This window comes from Neomonachus schauinslandi, chromosome 9 (genome assembly GCF_002201575.2).
Source record: "Neomonachus schauinslandi chromosome 9, ASM220157v2, whole genome shotgun sequence".
Lineage (NCBI taxonomy): Eukaryota > Metazoa > Chordata > Mammalia > Carnivora > Phocidae > Neomonachus > Neomonachus schauinslandi.
In genome coordinates, this window is record NC_058411.1 from 71,086,355 (window position 1) to 71,107,074 (window position 20,720).

Sequence of the window (20,720 nt, forward strand, 5' to 3'; positions counted from 1 at the left end):
CTCTGAGCATTCATCTTTGGGAATTGGATTTCCTGCCCACCTCCATCTTGGGCCCCAATTTACCTTGGCAGTCCCGGGGCAGAGCAAAGCAAGTCACTCCCTAGCAACTGAATGTCTGTGTTCCAGGCAGCCAGCCTCCCCCCACCCTCCCCCCGCCCTGCCCCCGCCCCGGGGTTGGGGTCTGGAGGAGATTGGACTGGGATGCGGAGCTCTCCCTTCAGATCCATCTGGAAATTTTTAAGTTCCTCTACCATCCTAAGGGGTCTAAGTCTATTCAGAATCCCCAGGCCCATGCTCAGGTCTGCACCCCATCTGTGAGCCAAGCCCAGAACCAATACTGTACTGTCCATCCCCACACTCACCCCGGAATCTCTTCCTAACCCATCCGGTAGGTCCCACTTCTCCCCTCTGCACAGGATTCTTCACAGGTGCCCAGGTGACAGGGAGGAGGAGCCAGCCCCCTCCCCTGCTAGAAAATGCCTGGATGTGTGGGCCTGTGCCCTGTGAGGAGAGAAGGAGGGGAGCACCTGTTCAAGGCCTCAGGTTCCCAAAGGGCCTTCAGTTAGACTTCTGATGTTATCTCCAAGTGAGGTTATGCATAGAGTCATTGTCTGTTTTATGGGTTTGAAATGTTAATTTGTTCAAAGTGAACACTGAAAATCTACTACAAATTTTCAATCCTGTGTGGCATCTCACTTTTTCAACACCAGGAACCTCAAAAATGGAAGAAGGGAGGCTCCCTTCCAGCCTAAGAGGCCTTGAGGTGTGCCCCAAAAGGAAGAAGCAGGAGATGGGGGTAGCTGGAGGGAAACAGCACACACCAAGGAGAGGTGTGGGAACCCAAGAACCCTGTCCTTTCAGCTGATCCCAGCTCCTCTGAAAGAGGTCTGCCCTTTTGTGCCGGCCGTCCCCACTCCTGCTCCCCGAGGCCGCAGAGTGAGCCAGAGTGAGGGCGGGGGGACAGGCCCAGACTGGCAGAGGAGTGTAAGAGGCGGCACCACCCGCCCGCCCGCAGCTCTGGGACCGGGCTCAGACCCCCACTCGTCTTCCCGCCCCCCTCCCCAGGAACGGCCAGCCAACCCTGTCACCGCTGCGGAGGCAACGCCAAGGGAGAGGAGACGCTCGGCTGAGGACCCCAGAAAGGAAGGAGCACGCTCCCTCCCACGGGAAAGACATGTGGGGCTCATGAAAGGGACGCGGAGAGGGGCGCGGGGCTGGCGGGGCAGAGCGGGGGCGTGGCGGGGTGAGGGAAGCTCCGCGGAGGGAGCGCACCAGACCACCGGAGGTCCGCCGCGAAGTCCGGAGCGAGAAGCGCCGGGGAGCGGGCCCGGGAGGGGGCGTGCAGTTTGGCCCGAGGGTCCCGAGCTGAAACTCAACACCCGCCTTTGGAGGGACCGTCCTCCTTTCTCCTCCGCCCCTTCCCTTCCCCTCCCTTTTCCCCTCCCTCCTTTCTTTTAATCCCCAGGACTGAGCCCCGCGCCGGAGCGGAGAGGGCCCGAGGGGAGGAGAAAGGAACTGCCCCGAGAGGGAGCCGGGAGCCCGGGAAGGGGAGGGAAGGGGAGCCGCGCGCGCGGGGGCTGAGCCCGAAGGCCACGCGCGACCCCTCGGAGCCTTCGCAGCCCCCTCAGTGTTCCCCCCCCCGACCCTCCTCCAGGCGAGTCCACGGGACCCTGGCCCCTGCTCCTCCTTCGCCTTCTCTTTGCTGCTTCTTTTGCTTTGTGGCCTTTCTCTCCGTCCCGAGAGACACCCGGGAGCTGCCCCGAGATCCGGGGCGCGCCGAGGGGCCCTGCCGAGGGTGCGCGTGAGCGGGCCGCGGGGTGGCGGCGCGCAGGGGGGCCCCGCGGAGGCGTGGGGAAGGCCGTCCCGCCCCTTCGGGCCGAGCCCGCGTGCGGGGAGCGAGGTTCCGTCGCGGCGCCCCACGAGCCCCGGGCGTGCTGAGGGCGAGTGTGCGTGAGTGTGAGCCCGCCTCGCCGCCGGGCGTGCGAGTGTCTGGGCCGAGCGCTGCCACTCGGGCGACGCAGCCCAACCGCCACGCTCTCGGAGGCCTCCGGCGCCAGCCTGGCCTCCTTTCGCCAACTTGGGCGAGTTTGAAGAGGGGCGAACGTCTCAGTGCTCGCTCGCCCCACCCCCTCGCAGCTGGGCCGCGGCAGGGCCCCGGGCCGCCCCGACCACAGCCCTGGGAGCACCGCTCTCCGCCGCGGCCCCCGGCTGGGGAGGGTTGGCCCCTGAACTCGCCCGTCCAGCCCAACCGCCCCGGCGGCTTCTCCCAGCCCTCGGGGCCGTCCTGAGCGGCTGGCGAGGCGTCGAGCGCGGCCCCAGCTCCCGCCTCCTCGCCTGCCCCGGCCCTGGGAGGGAGCTTTCGGCCCATGCGGACCCGGGGTCCCCCCGCGGCCTAGGCCAGGCAGCTCCAGGGGCCCGGCCAACCCCGTGGCCCCCGGGACGGCACGGAGCGCACGCCCTTGGATGAGGTCCCGCAGCGACGCCCCGGCCCGGCCCGCCCCGCTCCTCCTCCTGCCCAGCCAAGCTGCCTCCCATTTGGGGAGTTTTGTGGGTTTTCTTTCTCCTCCTCCAACCTCCGCGGAGGCCACGACTCAGGCGCCGCAGCCGGGGGCCGCCTCCATGGTGCGGGGCGACCGCTGCTGAAGTCAGCGAAAGCGAGCCTGGCCTGGAGCGGGCCGCGCGGGAGGCCAAGGCCATGGCCATAGCCACGTCGGTGAGTCCACCAGGGAGAGGAGGCCGCGGGCCATAGGCCTCCACGGTCTGCCCTGCACTCCTGTCACTTTTATTTCTGCCTTCTCTTTGTCTTTCTCCCTGGGCCCTTTCTTCTCCGAGAGGCTGTGTCCTCCACCCCCCCACCCCCACTTTTGTTTCCCTCTCTCCCTCTCACTCTCCTTCCCTAGCTGCTTCTGGGTCTAGGTTCCCCCTCTCCCCTCCTCCTCCCCATTTTCCTCTTTTTCTTTCTAGAGGCTGCCCCTGGATGGAGGGGAGGGGGCAAGCCTAGCCCGAGTCCTATCTGCTGTTTTAGGGGCGGGAACAGATGGCCACCGGTGGTTGGCAGGGGCTTGTGATTGGGAGGCAAGTAAAAGGTTGGGGGCGCGGGGGGGGGGGGGCGCTGAAAGAACGGAGGTGGCTCCAGGAAAATGGGAGAGGTCAAAGAAGCCCTTCTCTGGAGGAAGGATGGAGAAAAGGGGGGGAAATAGAGCAAAAGAGGGAGATCGGGAGGGGAGAGAGAGAAAATAGAGGGAGGAGGAGAGGTGATGTCAGCCAGCCTCTGGCCACTTTCTGGGGACTGGGGACAAAGGGAGGAGACAGCTGGCATGATGGGACGGTGGGAGGAGGCCTCCCAGAGAGCCTCCCAGAGGTGCCCACTGCCACCCCCCAGTTAAGGCAGCCACTCCCTGGCAAGTCAGTGGGGCCCCTGAGGAGCGGGTAGGGCAGAGGTGGCCACACCCATCATCAATCAGTCTATCAGCAGCTCTGGCCTGGGTTTCTGAAGTCGTGAGGCCCAGAGGTTTGGCCCCATTGGACAGAATTCAAACCTTAACACAAGGAGGAGCTCTCCACAGCCCCACCTCTGCTTTCTGCCCAGCACGCCTTATGGTGTGAATCCAAACAACTCTGTCCCCTTTCCACCCTTCCCTAGACCCTGTGATTCCCGGGGAAAGCAAGGCTGCTGCTTGCTTTCTGACCCCCTCCAAATGGGTACTCTGGGAAGGAGGACTGTGAGGCTGGAAAGGCGAGAAGCATGGCTCCTGACATCCTCCCATACCCCTCAAGGATGAGTTCAGTTTTCACTCCTTCTCAGACCAAACTCCTTTTAGCTCCTCAATCTGTATGATGGTGAGAAGACCTTAACTCAGAGCCTGGAGAGGGGGAGGTCCTGAAAACAGTAGCTCAGGGCTAGCTGGTCAGCTGGTCTGCTTTGCAGTCCCAGGAGGTAGATTTTTCTCTTTACCTAGAGGTGGGGAGTGGCATTTACGCTAATCAAACTCACAGGGTCCTAATAACAGCTAATAGTTTTTGAGCATATACTGGCCCTGTGCTGGTCCTAAGCTTTATCTTGGTTTGTCCTGGTTGTTTGATGCATTATCTCCTCCAGTCCTCGCCACAACCCTGTGAAGATAGTGCTGTTATTATCCGGAAATGGATATTTGGATATGGACATGGAATTCTACAAAGGAGGAAACCGAAGGCTTGGGAAGTTCAAACAACCTGCCCAAAGTCACCCAGTTAGAAAGGGACAGAGCCAGGACTCAACGCGGGGTCTGTCTGCCTCAGAACTGTGCTCTTCATCCCCTGCCTAATCCAAAACACTAATTTCTAATTTACAATTAGAAAGAAGAGTGCTGAGCTAACCAGGAATTTGTGCCATCTGGTTAGCATGTTTTCTTTCTGTGGGATAATATGCTTTAGAAGCCAAAATATAATCAGAAAATGGTTTGATCTGGAACCAGGCAAGAGGAAAAGTCAGTTTGTTGTTAAAATCACCCAGCCATGAGGGCTGGACCACCTCTCCATGCAGGGAAATGCCAGTCAAGAGAAACATGCACTCCTGCTGGCTGAGCAGGGCCTCCTTCTGTCCAGGGTCTGGGGGCCAAATGCACCCCTGCCAGAGATCTTTAGCTTGAGACGTTTTACTGAATTAGGCCACATGGATTCCCTACTCCGGTGATGCCTAACTACCCGCTCTCCGCCACCGCTGCTTGGGGTCCTGCCCGCAGGCATGGTCACTTCGCAAGCATAACCCAACCAGAATATATTTCGATACTGTGAGTGGTGTAAGCTTGATTCTACCGAAGGACAACACAAGACCGGAGCCCTGTGAGGGGTGAATAGCAAAGGAAAGTCGGGTATAATGAAGACTTCTTATGTGCTTGAGTCATGTTTGAGTCATGGACTCTACTTAACCAAGAGGTTAAGTTACTAATAGAAGAAGAAAAAAGTAGAACCTCATGTTTGTGATCGTGGAGAAGCAGTAGGGGGTGATTGAGAGCGCTGGCTCTGGAGTCAAACAGCCTGGGGTTCAAGTCACCTCCACCAGCGGCACCAGCCCTCTGTTGTGGGCAGAGTCCTACCCTATCTGTCCCAGCCTCCTTTCCAAATGGGGATAATGATGGCTCCTTCCTCATAAGGATGTTTTGAGATTAAATGAGATGAGATGATTAGTGTGAAGACTTGCACCATGTCTGGATCCATAATTTGCACTTGGTATCTGTGACTTACCACCTGAGCAGGTGGCTCTCAAAGCAACAAAGCTTAGATGTCCCTTCCAGACAGGCCTGGAAACAGGCTGATAAATGTTTGCTCTTGGTTGGTCTGCCAGGCCCTCCTCCACACACAGGCACACACACAGTAGAGTGTATACTCTTTCTCCTCTCCAGGGTAACGTCAGCTTCCTCTGATAGAACCTTATTTGCTGAGACTGAGAACAAAACAGTTGCTTCAGTTTCTGTTTTCTTCCTTTTTATGCCCGGGCACTGTCTGGGCTGGGTTTTTCCCAGTCTCTCAGACTGATGGGTCTCTGCTGCCACTCAATCTAATTCTGCTTGTGGGGGATGCTGAGTGGGAAACAGGGAAGGTGAAGGAGATTCTCTGGCAGACCTTAGCAGGGCTTTCTCATGTACACAGAGCTTTGGAGGAAATTCATTCAACACATGTTCATTGAGACCTGATTCCAGGTGAAGCCCTTTCACAGAGGCCAGGAATATAGCAGTCCCTGTTTTCCCAGAGCTTACAGGGTAAGGGAAGAGATAGATAATAAGAAATGAAATTGGCAAATAGTATGAAGTATGATGAAGGAAACAATGGTGGAGACAGACACAGAGTGGGGTAGGGAGAAGAGTGAAGAAAAGACCTCTTTGAGAAGGAGAGACTTAAGCAGAAGTGAAGGATGCAAAAGGGCCAGTCAGGTGATGAGTCAGGGCAAGAGCATTCTGGGTCAAGGAAACCACAAGTACAAAGGTCCTGAAGCGGGAAAGAATTTCTCTAGTTCAAGGAATAGAAGGGAAGAGGAAGAGTACAGGGATGAAGCTGGAGACAAGGCAGGACCCAGTCAAGAAGAGCTGAGTCAGTTCAGATTTGTAGCTTGAGGGAAATGGGGAGCTCTCTGATATTTCTGAGCAAGGGACCTGATGACCTGATATGTGTGTGAGACCCCTCTCCCCACTCCCGCCTCATCCACCAGGCCCAGCTGGCCCGGGCACTCTACGACAACACCGCTGAGTCCCCCCAGGAGCTGTCCTTCCGCCGGGGGGACGTTCTACGGGTACTGCAGAGGGAGGGCGCCGGTGGGCTGGACGGCTGGTGCCTCTGCTCTCTACATGGCCAGCAGGGCATTGTGCCCGCCAACAGAGTGAAGCTCCTTCCTGCTGGCCCGGCACCCCAGCCCAGCGTCACCCAGGTGCCCCCAGCCCAGCCTGGCTCACCACATCCAGCCCCAGAGCACAGCAATGAGGACCAGGAGGTGAGAGCTGGAGCCCTCCCCACCCCAAGCGGAAGAGCCCCCTTCCACTCTGCTGGTACCTGCAGCAAGGTGGGGCAGGGCGATCCCTGAGACAGTCGCTCTTCACGGACCCGGTGCTGGGTGAAACCTGTCTGCCACCCTTCCTGGGCTCTTGTCCCATTGGCATGGGGGGGGAGTTGGAAGGGGTGTTAGCTCCTCTATGGCATATATTAGCTGCTTCTCTTGTCCCCACTCCTGACCCACCCATCTGTCTTGACCCCCCAGGTATATGTGGTGCCACCCCCAGCTCGGCCCTGTCCTACCTTAGGACCTCTGGCTGGACCCTGCCCGCCCTCCCCTGATCCCATCTACAAGGTCCCCAGAGGGAGTGGGGCCCAGCTGGCTGCCCCTGGAGACACCGTGGAGGTGAGGGCTAGACATCCATGTGTATGTTGGGCAGGGAACAGAGGGCTCTCAGTGGGCGTCCACCGCGGAGTCAGGATAACCGATGGCTCTGCTCCCTCTCCAGGTCTACGACGTGCCCCCCACTGCCGTCCGAGTTCCCTCCAGTGGACCCTATGACTCCCCTGCCTCCTGCACCCGCCCTCTGGCCCAGGTTGCCCCGCAACCCCCTGGAGAGGATGAAGCGCCCTATGATGTGCCTTTGACCCCAAAGCTACCGTCAGACCTGGAACCGGATCTCGAGTGGGAGGGAGGCCGGGAACCCGAGCCCCCCCTCTATGCTGCCCCCTCCAACTTGAAACGGGCCTCAGCCCTGCTCAATCTATACGAAGCGCCGGAGGAACTGCTAGCAGATGGGGAAGGTGGAGGCACCGATGAGGGCATTTACGATGTGCCCCTGCTGGGGCCAGAGGCACCCCCTTCTCCAGAGCCCCCAGGAGCCTCAGCCTCCAATGACCTGGACACCTTGGCCCTGCTTCTGGCCAGAAGCCCCCCACTCCCACACAGGCCCCGCTTGCCCTCAGCCGAGAGCCTGTCCCGCCGCCCTTTGCCTGCTCTGCCTGTCCCTGAGGCCCCCAGCCCTTCCCCTGCTCCCTCTCCTGCTCCAGGCCGGAAAGGCAGCATCCAGGATCGACCTCTACCCCCCCCCCCACCCCGCCTGCCTGGCTATGGGGGCCCCAAGGTTGAGGGGGACCCAGAGGGTGAGGAAGTAGAGGACGATCCAACAGGACACCACAATGAGTATGAGGGCATCCCGATGGCTGAGGAGTACGATTATGTCCACCTGAAGGTGAGCTCCCCTCCCACCAGAAATGCCCCCCAAGATAACCAGAGGGAGGAGGAGGCCTGGGGCCAGAGGGACCCTCCCTTTCCTCCCTCCTCCCTTCCTCCACTGGCCCTGCACCCTGTGGCCTGGGACCCCAGTACTTGGTCCCACCACTTGTACTGGTGCCACACTCTTAAACCCAGCCTGGGGTCCCCAAGCCATCTGACCTGCCACCAGAACTCTCCCAGACCTGGAGTCAAGGGCCTGCAACCTCTGATGGCTGTAGAGACTTGGGGAAGAAAGGGGGAGGGGGAAGGGGCAGGAACACAGCAGCAGAGGGGTGGGGGACACCTGCCCTGCTCCTCCACCCCTGCTCTGAGACCCTGGTCCCTCCCACAGGGCATGGATAAAGCTCAGGGATCTAGGTCCCTGGATAAAGCCTTCCCAGGGGATCCTGAACTGCCGGAGAGGGGGTCACCGGAGCAGCAGGTAACCCTGTGGGGACGGTGCTAGAGAAGGGGGACAGGAAGGAGGAACAGGAACTTGGAGGAAGCAGCAAGGGAGAGAGATTAGGGTGGGGGTAAGAACTCAGGGAGCCAGAGCTGGGGTAGAGAGAAGCGAGAATTCAGCAGGAAGGACTGGAACCTGGAAAAGGATATCAGGAATTCAGAAAGAGGGGAAAGAATGTGTTGGAGAGGAATCAGTAAACCAAGCAGCCAAGGAAGCAGAGAGAATTTGGGGCTGGGCCAGGTGACTTCTGAAGCTCCTTCCAACTGTGAATTCCTGGGTTCCTAAGAGACGGGGCTTCTAATCCCAGCTCCACCAGTAAGAAGCCAGGGGCCCTGAAGTCACCAGTTAATCTCTCTGGGCCTCAGGAAAGTGAGGTGGTCTCCCTGACTGTCTAGAATGGTCCTAAGCATAGCTACCATTTATCAGGCAGATGCCAAGTGCGGACCCTGTGCTAAGCACATCGCACAGGTCAGCACTAATCACAGCCACAGTCAGTACTGGTACAGTGCTCACCGTGTGCAACGTTCTGTTCTAAGCCCTCTCTGCATGCTGTGGCATTCACCATCCCGCAGCCTTGGGAGGCAGGCGCTAGAACGGCACTATCCAATATGGTGGGCACTAGCCACATGCGGCTACTGCACACTTGAAATGTAGCTAGTCTGAACTGAAAGGCACTGTAAGTATAAAACAAACGCACACCAGGTTTTGCACTTAGAATGAAAAGAAACGTCAGTCATTTTTATATTGATTACATGTTGAAATTACAACAATTTTTATATCTGGAGTTAGAAAAAAAAATCTTTCTTTTTACTTTTCTCAACATGGCTACTAGAAAAATTTTGATTACACATGTGGTTCACATTATGTTGATACTGGACAGCATAAAATGGGCCAGATGCCCCATTTTAGAGATAAGGAACCAAGTTCAGAGACTAGTTTGAATCCAGATTGATCTGACATCAGCTCCTCCTCCGGGCACTTTCCTGGCCCTGGCTATGAGAATTTAAATGTTCTGGTGGGCAGGGGGAGGAGCTTGGGTAAAAAGGAGGGAATGAAGGGAAGGAATGAGGAACCGAGGAAGGGAAGGAGGGAGGAAAGCCCTGCCGGAGCAGCACCACTGGAGCGTGCCCGCCAACCACTCCTCTTGCCGCCAGGAGGCCCCATCCCCAGGGGAGCCGCTGGATCTGCCCACCGGAGACCTACAGCTCCTGCACTTCTACGCAGGCCAGTGCCAGAGCCACTACTCAGCACTGCAGGCGGCCGTGGCGGCCCTCATGTCCAGCACCCAGGCCAAGCAGCCCCCACGCCTCTTCGTGCCCCATGGCAAGCGGGTGGTGGTGGCCGCTCACCGCCTGGTGTTTGTTGGGGACACTCTGGGTCGGCTGGCGGCGTCCGCCCCTCTGCGAGCGCGGGTCGGGGCTGCAGGTACAGCGCTGGGCCAGGCACTGCGGGCCACGGTGCTGGCTGTCAAGGGGGCTGCCCTGGGCTACCCGTCCCACCCTGCGGCCCGAGAGATGGCGCAGCGCGTGGCGGAGTTGGCAGGGCAGGCCTTGCAGTTCACCTCTCTGCTCTCCAGCCTGGCCCCCTGAAAGCCCCCTCGGGGCCCTGCTCCGCCCCTCTCCTGCCTGCCGAAGCTCCCTTTTGGGCCTTGGGCGGCCAGAGGGCTCCATTTTAGGGACCGGGAGAGGTGGGGGCGTCTTTCCCCTTCCGGTCATCTCAGTCTCTCACAGAGATGTCCCTCCCCCTCCCCTGCAGCTTTTTGTACGAGCCATTTTGTATAAATTATTTATATTTAATATTATTCCCTGTTTTGTCAGGGGCAGGTGCCAGGCCCTTTGGGGCAGGGAGGAACTGGACTCTTTTCTCTCAGCCTAGGGTGGAGGTTCTTGGTCACTGCACTGCCCCCCACCTCTGGAAATGGCCCCACAGAGAAGCAGGTGGCTGAAGCCTGGGGCCACCCGGAGCCCCTTTCTTGTCCTGGTTCTTGGCTCTAGAACATCAGCACCTCACTGTTGGTCGAGAGTGAGGGCAGGACATTGACCGCCCAAATGTGGAGGTCTGGGAGAGGCCCGACGGCTCCTCCCCATGGGAGGCAGGACAGAGCTGGGCCTCAGTAAGCCCTGCTGTCTGGTTCTCTGCCTCTGCTTCTTGGGTGCTTGGGGGAGGAGCTGGGCCTGGTGGCCCTTGGCCAAACCGACAGGACACACACTGTGGGCAGGATGTCCTTAGGTTTGGGGGGAGATTTTGCTGTTATTTTCAGTAACTATTCATTCGGCGGGTTTCAGCTCCCATGATGTGCCAAGCACAGTTCTGAAGGTACACTGTGGGATGGGATGGACATAATTGCATCAGTTAAAATAAGTAAATAAAAAAAAAATACCTGCCACAGATTCAACAGTTGCTGGTAATGGAAATAAACAGGGTGATGTGAGGGACTAACTGGATGAGGGAAAGGCCATTGAAGGAGACTTTGGACAGGATGGTGGGGAGGTGATATCTAAGCTGAGGCCCCAGGGATGAGAGCACCAAGAAGAGTCTGAGAACTAGCATTCCCAGAAGGCAGACAGATTACTGACTGGGGTGGGGGCCTTTCCTTCAAGACTTCACTGTCACACAATGTCATTAGAGAGGTGCACATGTGGAGAGAGGTTGGCCTCACGTGAGCCTTGAAAGGTGCCGTGCTGAAGAGATCACCCCAGTGAAGGCCTATCCTCAGCTTGGCGCCACAGGACAGCTCTGGCCAACTGGACAGTGCTGCTGGCTGGCCTGGGTGCCCTCTCCCTTAGGTTAACGCAAGAAGGTCTGGCCCCTTCAGCCCCCCTTCCCAGGCCTCCTGCTGACCATCCTTCTAGACACACCTTTTAGCGGAGCCAAGGAGCCAAGTGAATGCAATGTGCTGTTAGTCCATAGTCCTCAAGCGCTGGTGAAATTGACAAGCCATGACTTAGATGGGAGATCACTCTAGCCACTTACCACAGGGAAGAAGTCCAAGCCACATATCCATTGCTTCCGTTGTACTTTCCCCAGATGACACCTTGGCACTGTGACTGGATTAGAGGCACCCCGAACTTCAGTCACAGTCTGAGTCTCTTGGCCCCCCTCTATGCCTTTGCCTTCTCCATTTTGGGTTCCTTCTTTCTCATTTCACTCTCCAAGAAAACTCACCTCCAGACTCTGGGGTCACCCAAATTCACCCTTGTGTGTTGAAGACTTATAACAGGGCTATCCTCCATCATCTCCCAGAAAGAATGTCAAGAGATCAACCTGGAAATAGAGTCAGAGGTTTCAGTGCAAGTCCCAGATCTGCCATGCACCTACCTATGTGTCTGCAGGTAAATCCCGTCAGTCCGTCTGAGTCCTGGCTTTACCTTTTTGTTTTGTTTTGTTTTATTTATTTATTTTTAAGACTTTATTCGGTTGACAGAGAGAGCGGCAGGCAGAGGCAGAGGGAGAAGCAGACTCCCTGCTGAGCAGGGAGCCGGATGCGGGACTCGATCCAGGGACTCCAGGATCATGACCTGAGCCAAAGGCAGTCGCTTAACCAACTGAGCCACTCAGGCGCCCCCCCCCCCCCCCCCCCCGGCTTTACCTTTAATAGGAGGATGATCATAATGGTCTCACGGGGTTGTGAGGCCGTAACAAGATAATGCATGTGAATGGCCCAGTGCCACATAAAGTTAAGGGATTATATTACAATTTCAGGACAGACACAAGGACAATTGGATCCCCAAGCAATGTTGGCTGTGACCGCACCAAAGTAAATCCTAAAGAGATACCGAAATGAGTCGGGGTAAAGGAGCAGTGGGAAGCTGCTTAATGTATTAGAAGAGTTCCCATATTTGGAAAATTTCTGAACAGAGGAGACAAATTGGAAGTGTGTGGTTCAGTAGAGAGAAGAGGCAATGGACTTCCTGGTTGAGACTAACAGCACACTCCTTTCTAGCCCTTAACCTTAGACTGGAGAATACAGTATGTATTAGGTATTAAATATCTTAGAGAAGTGTGTTTCTAACTTGAGTGTACATATACCTGGGGATCTGGTTAAAAGGGAGATAATGATTCAAGGGCTTGGATTCTGCATTTCTAACAAGCTCCCGGATGACATGGGAGTACTGTTCTGTAAATCACACTTTGAGTAGCAAGTCTAGGGGTTAGGGTAGGCTTCTCTGAGGCAGATATGCTTCAGCTGATAGCTGAAGGATGAGAACTTGACTAGGAGAGGAGAAGCCCTCAGGCATAAAGACCAACTTGTGCAAGGGCCCTGTGGCATTGGAAAAACTGAAAGAAGGCCCATACGATGAATGGGTGCAGTCTGGGGAGAGAAGTGAGGTGAAGCACCAGGGAGCATGGGATCAAGCATGCAGGAGCATGTATGAGGCTTCTGGAATATTAGTATTTACCTTGTTGGCGAGGAGGAGACATTGAAGGCTGTTAAGCAGGAAAGGGACACGAACAGATCTGCATTTTGAAAAAATCACTCCACCTGCACTAGAAATAAGGCTAGGGGAAGTGGGTGGAAACGATGTGGATGCAGAACACCAGTTAGGAGGCTCAAGCAGTCTGGGCAGCAGGTAGCTTGACTAACGGTGGTAGAGATGTAGAGAAACAGAGTACGAACTACACAGGAAGTAAAATGGACAGCATTTTGTAAAGGATTTGACATGAGGGTAAGGAGGAGGCCTTGTAAGGGCTGTCACCTGAGCACCTGGCCACAGTTGAGTGCTGACGGTACCATTCACTGGGGGAAAGAAGCACTAGAGAACAACCACGTTACAGGGGGAAGGGCATGAGTTTGGTCTTGGACGTATTGAGTTTGAGGTCCCTGTGAGTCACCCAAGGTTAAGAGGATGAATAAGTGGTGGCTTCATAGGTCTGGGGCTCAGAAGCGAGGTGGGAGCTGGAGATGTAGATCTGGAGATCAGGTTTGTATTGTTTATATCGGGGGTGAATGAGGCTGTGGACATGGGTGAGATTTCAAGGTGGGAAAGAACAGTGAAATGAGAGGTGGACCCAGGACCAAGCCTCAGGATCGCAGACACAATGATGGTGAAAAAGAGGAGGAGGAGCCTGCCATGGAGAAAAGAGGAGCAAGAGAAAGAAAACGAGGAGTGTATGAGACTTAGCAACCAAAAAAGGAAGTGTTTAGAGGAAGGGGTGGTCAACAGTGCCAAATGATGTTGAGAAATGACAAGACAGGGTGGTCTTGTAGAGGACCGCAACCAGGGCTGTTTACAGGGTCCAGCCCAGTCCTCCATGCACATACCCTGAACTGTAGTTGCCAGTATACACGGCTGTCTCCCAAGTAAGCTACTTCAAGGTGGTCTTGTCCATCCTGTCATCCCCCAAAGCCTAGCACAAGGCCAGGCACATAACAGACGCTTAATAAATTTTACTGAGGAATCAGTGGATGGGTGGAAAGATGGCTGGACAGCTGGATGAATGAATGATGAGGAAGAATTGGAAGCAAAGAAGGACTTTCTGGCAACTGCCTGGGTAGCTACTATCCTTCAGCTTTCTTTCCTTTTTACCGCAATGGCCCGCAGACCCAGGGAACAGAGACAGAGCCCCTGGGCCCTGGCCCCCCTTCCTCCCTCTGACGAAGAGTCTGGACCGAAGGTTCTGCTGACGTGGGAAGGGGGAGGAGAGTCTGGAGGAAGGGGAGGGGAAATCAGCACAGAGATCGCAGAGACGAAGGAGGCGCCCGCGGCTGCAGAGCTGCAGAGCGGGGTCTCTCCGGCCTCTGTGTCCGGGCATCGGGCCCCCTACTAGGCCAGAGGACAGCGCATCCTTTCGGTGCAGGCCGGCAGGGCCCCTGCGGTCGGCAAGCTGGCTCCCCGGGTGGCCACCGGGACCCCCGAGCCCAATGGCGGGGGCGGCAGCAAAATCGACAGCACTGTAGAGATCACCCCCAGCCCCAACGGAGTAAGTGCCTGCGCCCTGGGGGCTACGCCATCATCCCGCCCCCCCGCCCCCCGCAGCCGCCAAGCGCCGGGCATCTTCCTCCCGAGCACCCCCCGCCCCTGACCGCCTTCCTCGCGCCCGCCCTCTTCCCTTGCTCTGCGGCTTTCTCTGCTTCTCCGCTTCACCCCTCTCCCCCCCCACCCCCCCAGCAGGTCGGGACTCTCGGAGATGCGGTGCCCACGGAGCAGCTGCAGGGTGAGCGGGAGCGCGAGCGCGAGCGGGAGGGGGAGGGCGACGCGGGCGGCGACGGAATGGGCAGCAGCCTGTCGCTGGCCGTGCCCCCCGGCCCCCTCAGCTTTGAAGCGCTGCTCGCCCAGGTGGGGGCGCTGGGCGGCGGCCAGCAGCTGCAGCTCGGCCTCTGCTGCCTGCCCGTGCTCTTCGTGGCGCTGGGCATGGCCTCAGACCCCATCTTCACCCTGGCGCCCCCACTGCATTGCCACTACGGGGGCTTTGCCCCCAATGCGTCTGGCTGGGAGCAGCCCCCCAACGCCAGTGGCGTCAGCGTCGCCAGCGCGGCCCTAGCAGCCAGCGCCGCCAGCCACGTCGCCACCAGTACGGACCCGTCGTGCAGCGGCTTCGCCCCGCCGGACTTCAACCATTGTCTCAAGGACTGGGACTATAATGGGTTGCCGGTACTCACCACCAACGCCATCGGCCAGGTGAGGCGGCCTGCTAGGCCGCGGGTCTGGGGGCGGGCCCAGAGCGGGGAGCACGGGGCCTCACGCGGCTATATCCCTCTCACATTCCCAGTGGGATCTAGTGTGTGACCTGGGCTGGCAGGTGATCCTGGAGCAGATCCTCTTCATCCTGGGCTTTGCCTCTGGCTACCTGTTCCTGGGCTACCCCGCGGACAGGTGAGGGCTGCAGTGGGGACAGGGCAAGTAGAGAGGAGGGGATGCTAGGGTGGTTAGCACACACAGGTGGCCTTTGCAAGAGGTGGAAGAGGATTCACTGGACTCTGCAGTCTTCTGGACTTCTGTTCAATGATATGCAGCCCCAGCCCTGTCTCAACTTCACTCCCCATCAAGAAGTACTCCTTCCATACCTCTTCTGCACAAGGGAATAATATACCACCCATTCCCCCATCCCCATATCCATGGATCAAGGGCTCATCTTCAAAGACAATAGCCCCATCCCAACTGACCAAAAACCCTGCCTCCACAGATCAAAAGCCCTAGCTCCTCCTCTATTGTCCCTGTCACCACTAACCACCTCCCTCTCTATCTTCATAGATTAATAGACTTATCTCCAGTAATAGCCCCATCTACATGACAGGTTTCATCTCAATGGCCTTATTCCTACAGATCATTATGTTAATTCCTAAATATCAACAGCCACATTCTCACTGACCTGTATAGTTCAACTCTACAAATGACTCCACCCTTATGGGTCAGCAGTCCAGCCCCCATGGATCAATAACCACAATAGCACCCCCCCCCCGAGATTAATAGTCCCATCCTCATGGATCTTCAGTGCTCTTAGATCCTCTCAGATCAAAAGCCCAATTTGCATGAATCAATGGCCTCATCTCAAAGATCAACAGCTTATTCCACCAACCAATAGCTCTTCCCAGGGATCAAAACTCCCAATTCCTCTGATTCTTGACACTATCCACTGACCAGGTGTTCCATCTCCACTGACCATCCTCATGGATTATTAGATTCATCTCCACCCATCTACAGTCCCATCCAAATGGATTCATAGCTCAACTCCCATGGATCAAATGCAATCCAACATTCAATAATCCCTAAAATCAATACCTATCTTCACTGCCCAATAGCCACACACCCATTAGGCAAATGTTCCTAAACCCACAGGTCAACAACCCATTCTCATGCATTAGTGGTCTCATTCCCACAGACCAGTAGCATCATTCTTATGGAATAATACCCTCATTCCTAAATACCAATAATTCAGTCTCCTAAATTCAGTAGCCTTGGCCTCATTAACCAATAAGTTCATCTCCATGGGAAAATGAAGCTTCACTCTCAGGGATCAGTCCCCCTTCCCAATGATCAGTGACCCCTATCTTCATCCCCATAGTTCAGTGGTTTTGTTTTGTTTTTGTTTTTTTAAGATTTTTATTTATTTGACAGAGAGAGACACAGTAAGAGAGGGAACACAAGCAGGGGGAATGGGAGAGGGAGAAGCAGGCTTCCCGCTGAGCAGGGAGCCTGATGTGGGGCTTGAACCCCAGGACCCTGGGATCATGACTTGAGCTGAAGGCAAACACTTAACAACTGAGCCACCCAGGCACCCCAGATCAGTGGTCTTATCCCCAAAGATCAATAGTCCAGCCTCCAAGGATCAGTAGCCCTGTCCTCATTGACTCATAGTCAGTGACCATCATTACTGACCAATAGTCTCAGCTTCCCTAATCTGTGAACCTCTGCTTACTGATTATCCCCACGAATCATACCCCCATAGATTCATTCCCCATTGACCAACAGCCCCATCCACCCAAGGACTAATGTCCCCATCTCATGAATCAATGGCCTCAATCCCAAAGATATTTGTCCAGTCTTCAAAGATTAATGATCATGCCCATTGATCAATAGTTTACCCCATGGATTAATAAATAGTTATACTCCCATGGATCATTGGATCTTCTGGCAAGTGACCTCATCCCCACTGACCATCTTTATGGATTAATTGACCCATGAACCAACTCATGGAATAATGGCCTCATCCCCCAAAATCAATGATTCAGTTCTCTAAGATCAATAGCTACATCTTCACAAATATTATCCTCATGCATAAGTCGCCAATGACCTCGCCTACACAGATCTATAGTTCCAACCCCATATATCAATGACTTCATCTCCTTTGACCAGTCTGAGCAAGGCAAGCTCTATCCCCATTGGCTAATAGCTTTATTCCCAAGGATCAATTGTTCCATGTCCCTTAAGCAGTATCTAATCTCCTTTAATGGTAGGTTTCACTTCCATGCTCTCATCTCTGACGGACAGGCCCATCCACAAGTCAATCCCCTGCAGATCCATAGCTACGCCCCAGTGCCCAGAACCCAGACATTGCTTATCCATGGTCCCCATCCCTTCCCATCTTCTCTAGCCTCAGTCCAACTTTTTATCCCAGGGCCTCATCCTCACACTTCCAGCTTTGAAGCCGGCAGCCTGGCCCCACCTAGCAACTCCTCTTCCAGGGAGTCTGGGTGACCAGAGGCCCTCCTCCCTTTCCAGGTTCGGCCGTCGAGGGATTGTGCTGCTGACCTTGGGGCTGGTGGGCCCCTGTGGAGTGGGAGGGGCTGCTGCAGGCTCCTCCACAGGTGTCATGGCCCTCCGATTCCTCCTGGGCTTTCTACTTGCCGGAGTTGACCTTGGTGTCTACCTGATGCGTGAGTGGCAGCTTCCCAGATGTCCTTCCCTTGAGGCTCCTGCCTGCCTGTCTGCATCCCCAGGCTGTTCCAACTGCCCCTTAGGGTCCCCTCAGTCCCTTCTTAGCCCCAAATTTCAGCTGTCCAGGATCTCAGCTGTCTTTTTGCCCTAGCCTTTGAAGGATCCAGGGCCTTTGCTTCTCTCCACACCCCTCCTCCTTAGCACCCCCCCCACACACACAAATCTTGGTGCCTTATTTAAAAATGAAATCCTGATAGCTGTATGCCCTTGGATAAGGGTTGATATGAAGGTCAAATAAGAGGTCTGATGTGAAAGGGCCTGTAAAATAGGAATGAACACTCACCAGGGACTCTGGCCCTTGAGCCCTCCCAGGTTTGAGTAGGAGAGGAGAGAGGACTGAACAGTCTCTCCACTCTTTGCCACTCAGAGGTTAGTCTGTGGGAGGTGATGGCTACGGCCTCCACTCGGGGTCTGACCTCATTCTCTGTCCTCCCTCCCTCTGTCCTCTCTCCCATTCCTCCTTCCTCCCTGGCGTCTCCTCCTGTATCTCTAGGCCTGGAGCTGTGCGACCCAACCCAGAGGCTTCGGGTGGCCCTGGCAGGGGAGTTGGGGGGGGTGGGGGGGCACTTCCTGTTCCTGGGCCTGGCCCTTGTCTCTAAGGACTGGCGATTTCTGCAGCGAATGATCACCGCTCCCTGCATCCTCTTCCTGTTTTATGGGTTAGTATCATCCTCCACCTGTTGTCTGGCCATCCCCACCTCTATCTCTAGCCTGGCTCTAGCCTGGAGACCCTTCCTCTTCTCCACTACCCCTTGTCCAGAACTGCCCCAGCCCCGGCCCCTCAGAGGTGGGAGTCTCCCACCCCTGGATCAGGAGATGGGAGACCTCAGAGTGCACCCCCACCCCCACCCCATCCCTAGCTGGCCTGGTCTGTTTCTGGAGTCTGCAAGGTGGCTAATAGTGAAGCGACAAATTGAGGAGGCCCAATCCGTGCTGAGGATCCTGGCTGAGCGGAACCGGCCCCATGGGCAGATGCTGGGAGAAGAGGCGCAGGAGGCCCTGCAGGGTAAGAGACAGGGGTCCCTATAGGTGATACCTCACATGCACACGAGAGTACCCTCTCCATGGTTATAGCTGTGCCACCTCCCAGGGTCCCCACCACCCACGTGGGAGGACCCTGGATTCTCAGCTGTTTCTTCTAACAGACAGCTCCTCTCTCTTTCCCAAAGACCTGGAGAACACCTGCCCTCTCCCTGCAACATCCTCCTTTTCCTTCGCTTCCCTCCTCAACTACCGCAACATCTGGAAAAATCTGCTTATCCTGGGCTTCACCAAGTGAGCCTGGGTATCTGAGCCAAGGGCCAGGCCAGTAGCTGGAATGGGGGCTGGCTGGGTGGGGAAGGCCTGAGGACCCCTGCAGAGGGCAGCCAGGGCAGTGGAAGGCTGTGCATGGGGATTCAGACACTGCTGTTTGCTTTACCCCCCTTCTCACAGCTTTATTGCCCACGCCATTCGCCACTGCTACCAGCCTGTGGGAGGAGGAGGGAGCCCATCGGACTTCTACCTGTGCTCCCTGCTAGCCAGCGGCACAGCAGCCCTGGCCTGTGTCTTCCTGGGGGTCACCGTGGACCGATTTGGCCGCCGGGGCATCCTGCTACTCTCGATGACCCTCACAGGCATTGCATCCTTGGTCCTGCTGGGCCTGTGGGATTGTGAGCATCCTCCCTTCCCCATAGTGTGGGCTGAGCAAAGGAACCCCAGCAGAGGTGCCTCAGACAGGCTCAGCCACTGTTTCTGGCACAGGTCCCCCCAAGACCAGACCAGACCCTGCCCAGACCTTCCACAGTCCTCCCCATGGCCACACAACCCTGTTCTCCCAATCAATTAGTGGATGCCCAGAGCCCACCCAGCTAGAGCCATGGGATCAGAGAGCCAAGGGGATGATGCCAGGGTCTAGGCCAAGCATGATCTCACCTCCATTCACATCCTCCCTCTTGGTACTCCAGATCTGAACGAGGCTGCCATCACCACCTTCTCTGTCCTTGGCCTCTTCTCCTCCCAAGCTGCTGGCATCCTCAGCACCCTCCTTGCTGCTGAAGTCATCCCTACCACTGTCCGGTGAGAGCAGTGCTGCTCCGGCTGAGGAAGGGCCTGAGGGAGGGAGGGAAGGCTTCTGGAGAAAGGTTGGGGTGAGGCCCACAGCTAGAGGCTCAGTGCCTCCTCCGTCTCTACCAGGGGCCGAGGCCTGGGCCTGATCATGGCACTGGGGGCTCTTGGAGGGCTGAGTGGCCCAGCGCAGCGCCTCCACATGGGCCATGGAGCTTTCCTGCAGCATGTGGTACTGGCAGCCTGTGCCCTCCTCTGCATCCTCAGCATCATGCTTCTGCCGGAGACCAAGCGCAAGCTCCTGCCCGAGGTGCTCCGGGATGGGGAGCTGTGCCGCCGGCCCTCCCTGCTGCGGCAGCCACCCCCTAACCGCTGTGACCATGTCCCACTGCTCGCCACCCCCAACCCTGCCCTCTGAGTGGCCTCTGAGCACCCTGGCAGGAGGCTGGCTCGTACTGAAAGGTGGCATAAGGCCCTGGCAAGCAGGTTGGGAGGACTGAGTGAGGAAGACAGGGCTGCCCAGAAGGCTCAGAGGCACCTCACGCCAGCCATCAAGGAGGGCTCAGAGGGCTGTCCCCACCCCCATCTCCTCCCTGCTGCTTTGTGTTCACTTCCTTGGCAAGAGTCAGGGGACAGGGAGTGAGCTCCACAGTGTAACCACTAGGTCTGGGCTCCATCCTGTGCCCAAAGACATCCTCCCAGACCTCATTCTTTCTTGCTCTATCATTCTGTTTCAATAAAGACATTTTGAATAAATGAGCATACCATAGCCTGGACTTCCCTCCCTTCTGTTGTCCTGTCTCTTGGGGGAAGGTTTCTTTGAGTGGAACCAAAATCAGTAACAATCTCCCTCCCCACCTTCCTGTGCCTTGCCTCTCTGTTAACTTACACACAGCCACCACCCTTTATGGATGGCTTGCTATGCTGCTAAGACTGGGCTAGGCACTTCACAAACTCCACTCAACCATTTAGTCCTTCCAACACCCCAAGGTTGGTGTTTGGATCAACTAGAAGTTTTTTTATTGTTGCAAGCAATAAAAACTGACCATAATGAACTTAAACAAAAAGGGGAATTTATTAGAGGGATGTGGTGGGGAGCTCACAGAACAGACGGAGA

At 56.3% G+C, this 20,720-nt stretch overlaps 2 protein-coding genes across 6 annotated transcripts; both read left to right on the forward strand.

Moving 5' to 3' along the window:
• The first annotated feature begins 1,347 nt into the window (after window positions 1-1,347).
• Window positions 1,348-11,611, forward strand: EFS (embryonal Fyn-associated substrate). 5 transcript variants are annotated; one of them, XM_021695592.2, is made up of 6 exons: window positions 1,348-2,713; window positions 6,185-6,463; window positions 6,728-6,868; window positions 6,972-7,694; window positions 8,070-8,159; window positions 9,335-11,611. In XM_021695592.2, the coding sequence occupies exons 1-6, from the start codon at window positions 2,696-2,698 to the stop codon at window positions 9,767-9,769; spliced, it is 1,686 nt and encodes a 561-aa protein (XP_021551267.1). In that variant the 5' UTR covers window positions 1,348-2,695; the 3' UTR covers window positions 9,770-11,611. The 5 variants fall into 5 exon arrangements, with proteins under 5 accessions (XP_021551267.1, XP_044774201.1, XP_021551268.1 ...); XM_044918266.1 differs by lacking the exon at window positions 6,185-6,463 and having other exon boundaries at window positions 6,972-7,088; window positions 7,317-7,694; XM_021695593.2 differs by lacking the exon at window positions 6,728-6,868.
• A 2,353-nt stretch (window positions 11,612-13,964) lies between these two features.
• On the forward strand, window positions 13,965-20,365 carry SLC22A17 (solute carrier family 22 member 17). The gene is made up of 10 exons (XM_044918267.1): window positions 13,965-14,102; window positions 14,294-14,800; window positions 14,892-14,995; window positions 17,342-17,496; window positions 18,051-18,216; window positions 18,418-18,563; window positions 18,727-18,832; window positions 18,992-19,209; window positions 19,504-19,615; window positions 19,733-20,365. The coding sequence occupies exons 2-10, from the start codon at window positions 14,393-14,395 to the stop codon at window positions 20,019-20,021; spliced, it is 1,704 nt and encodes a 567-aa protein (XP_044774202.1). The 5' UTR covers window positions 13,965-14,102; window positions 14,294-14,392; the 3' UTR covers window positions 20,022-20,365.
• The last annotated feature ends 355 nt before the right edge of the window (window positions 20,366-20,720 follow it).

Coding starts and splice junctions, on each gene's coding strand:
- EFS (XM_021695592.2), top strand. Junction 6,869..6,971: donor CCCCTGGAGACACCGTGGAG/GTGAGGGCTAGA, acceptor CTCCCTCTCCAG/GTCTACGACGTGCCCCCCAC. Junction 7,695..8,069: donor ACGATTATGTCCACCTGAAG/GTGAGCTCCCCT, acceptor TCCCTCCCACAG/GGCATGGATAAAGCTCAGGG.
- SLC22A17 (XM_044918267.1), top strand. CDS start 14,393: ATGGGCAGCAGCCTGTCGCTGGCCGTGCCCCCCGGCCCCCTCAGCTTT. Junction 18,217..18,417: donor ATCCTCTTCCTGTTTTATGG/GTTAGTATCATC, acceptor CCCCATCCCTAG/CTGGCCTGGTCTGTTTCTGG. Junction 19,616..19,732: donor GTCATCCCTACCACTGTCCG/GTGAGAGCAGTG, acceptor CGTCTCTACCAG/GGGCCGAGGCCTGGGCCTGA.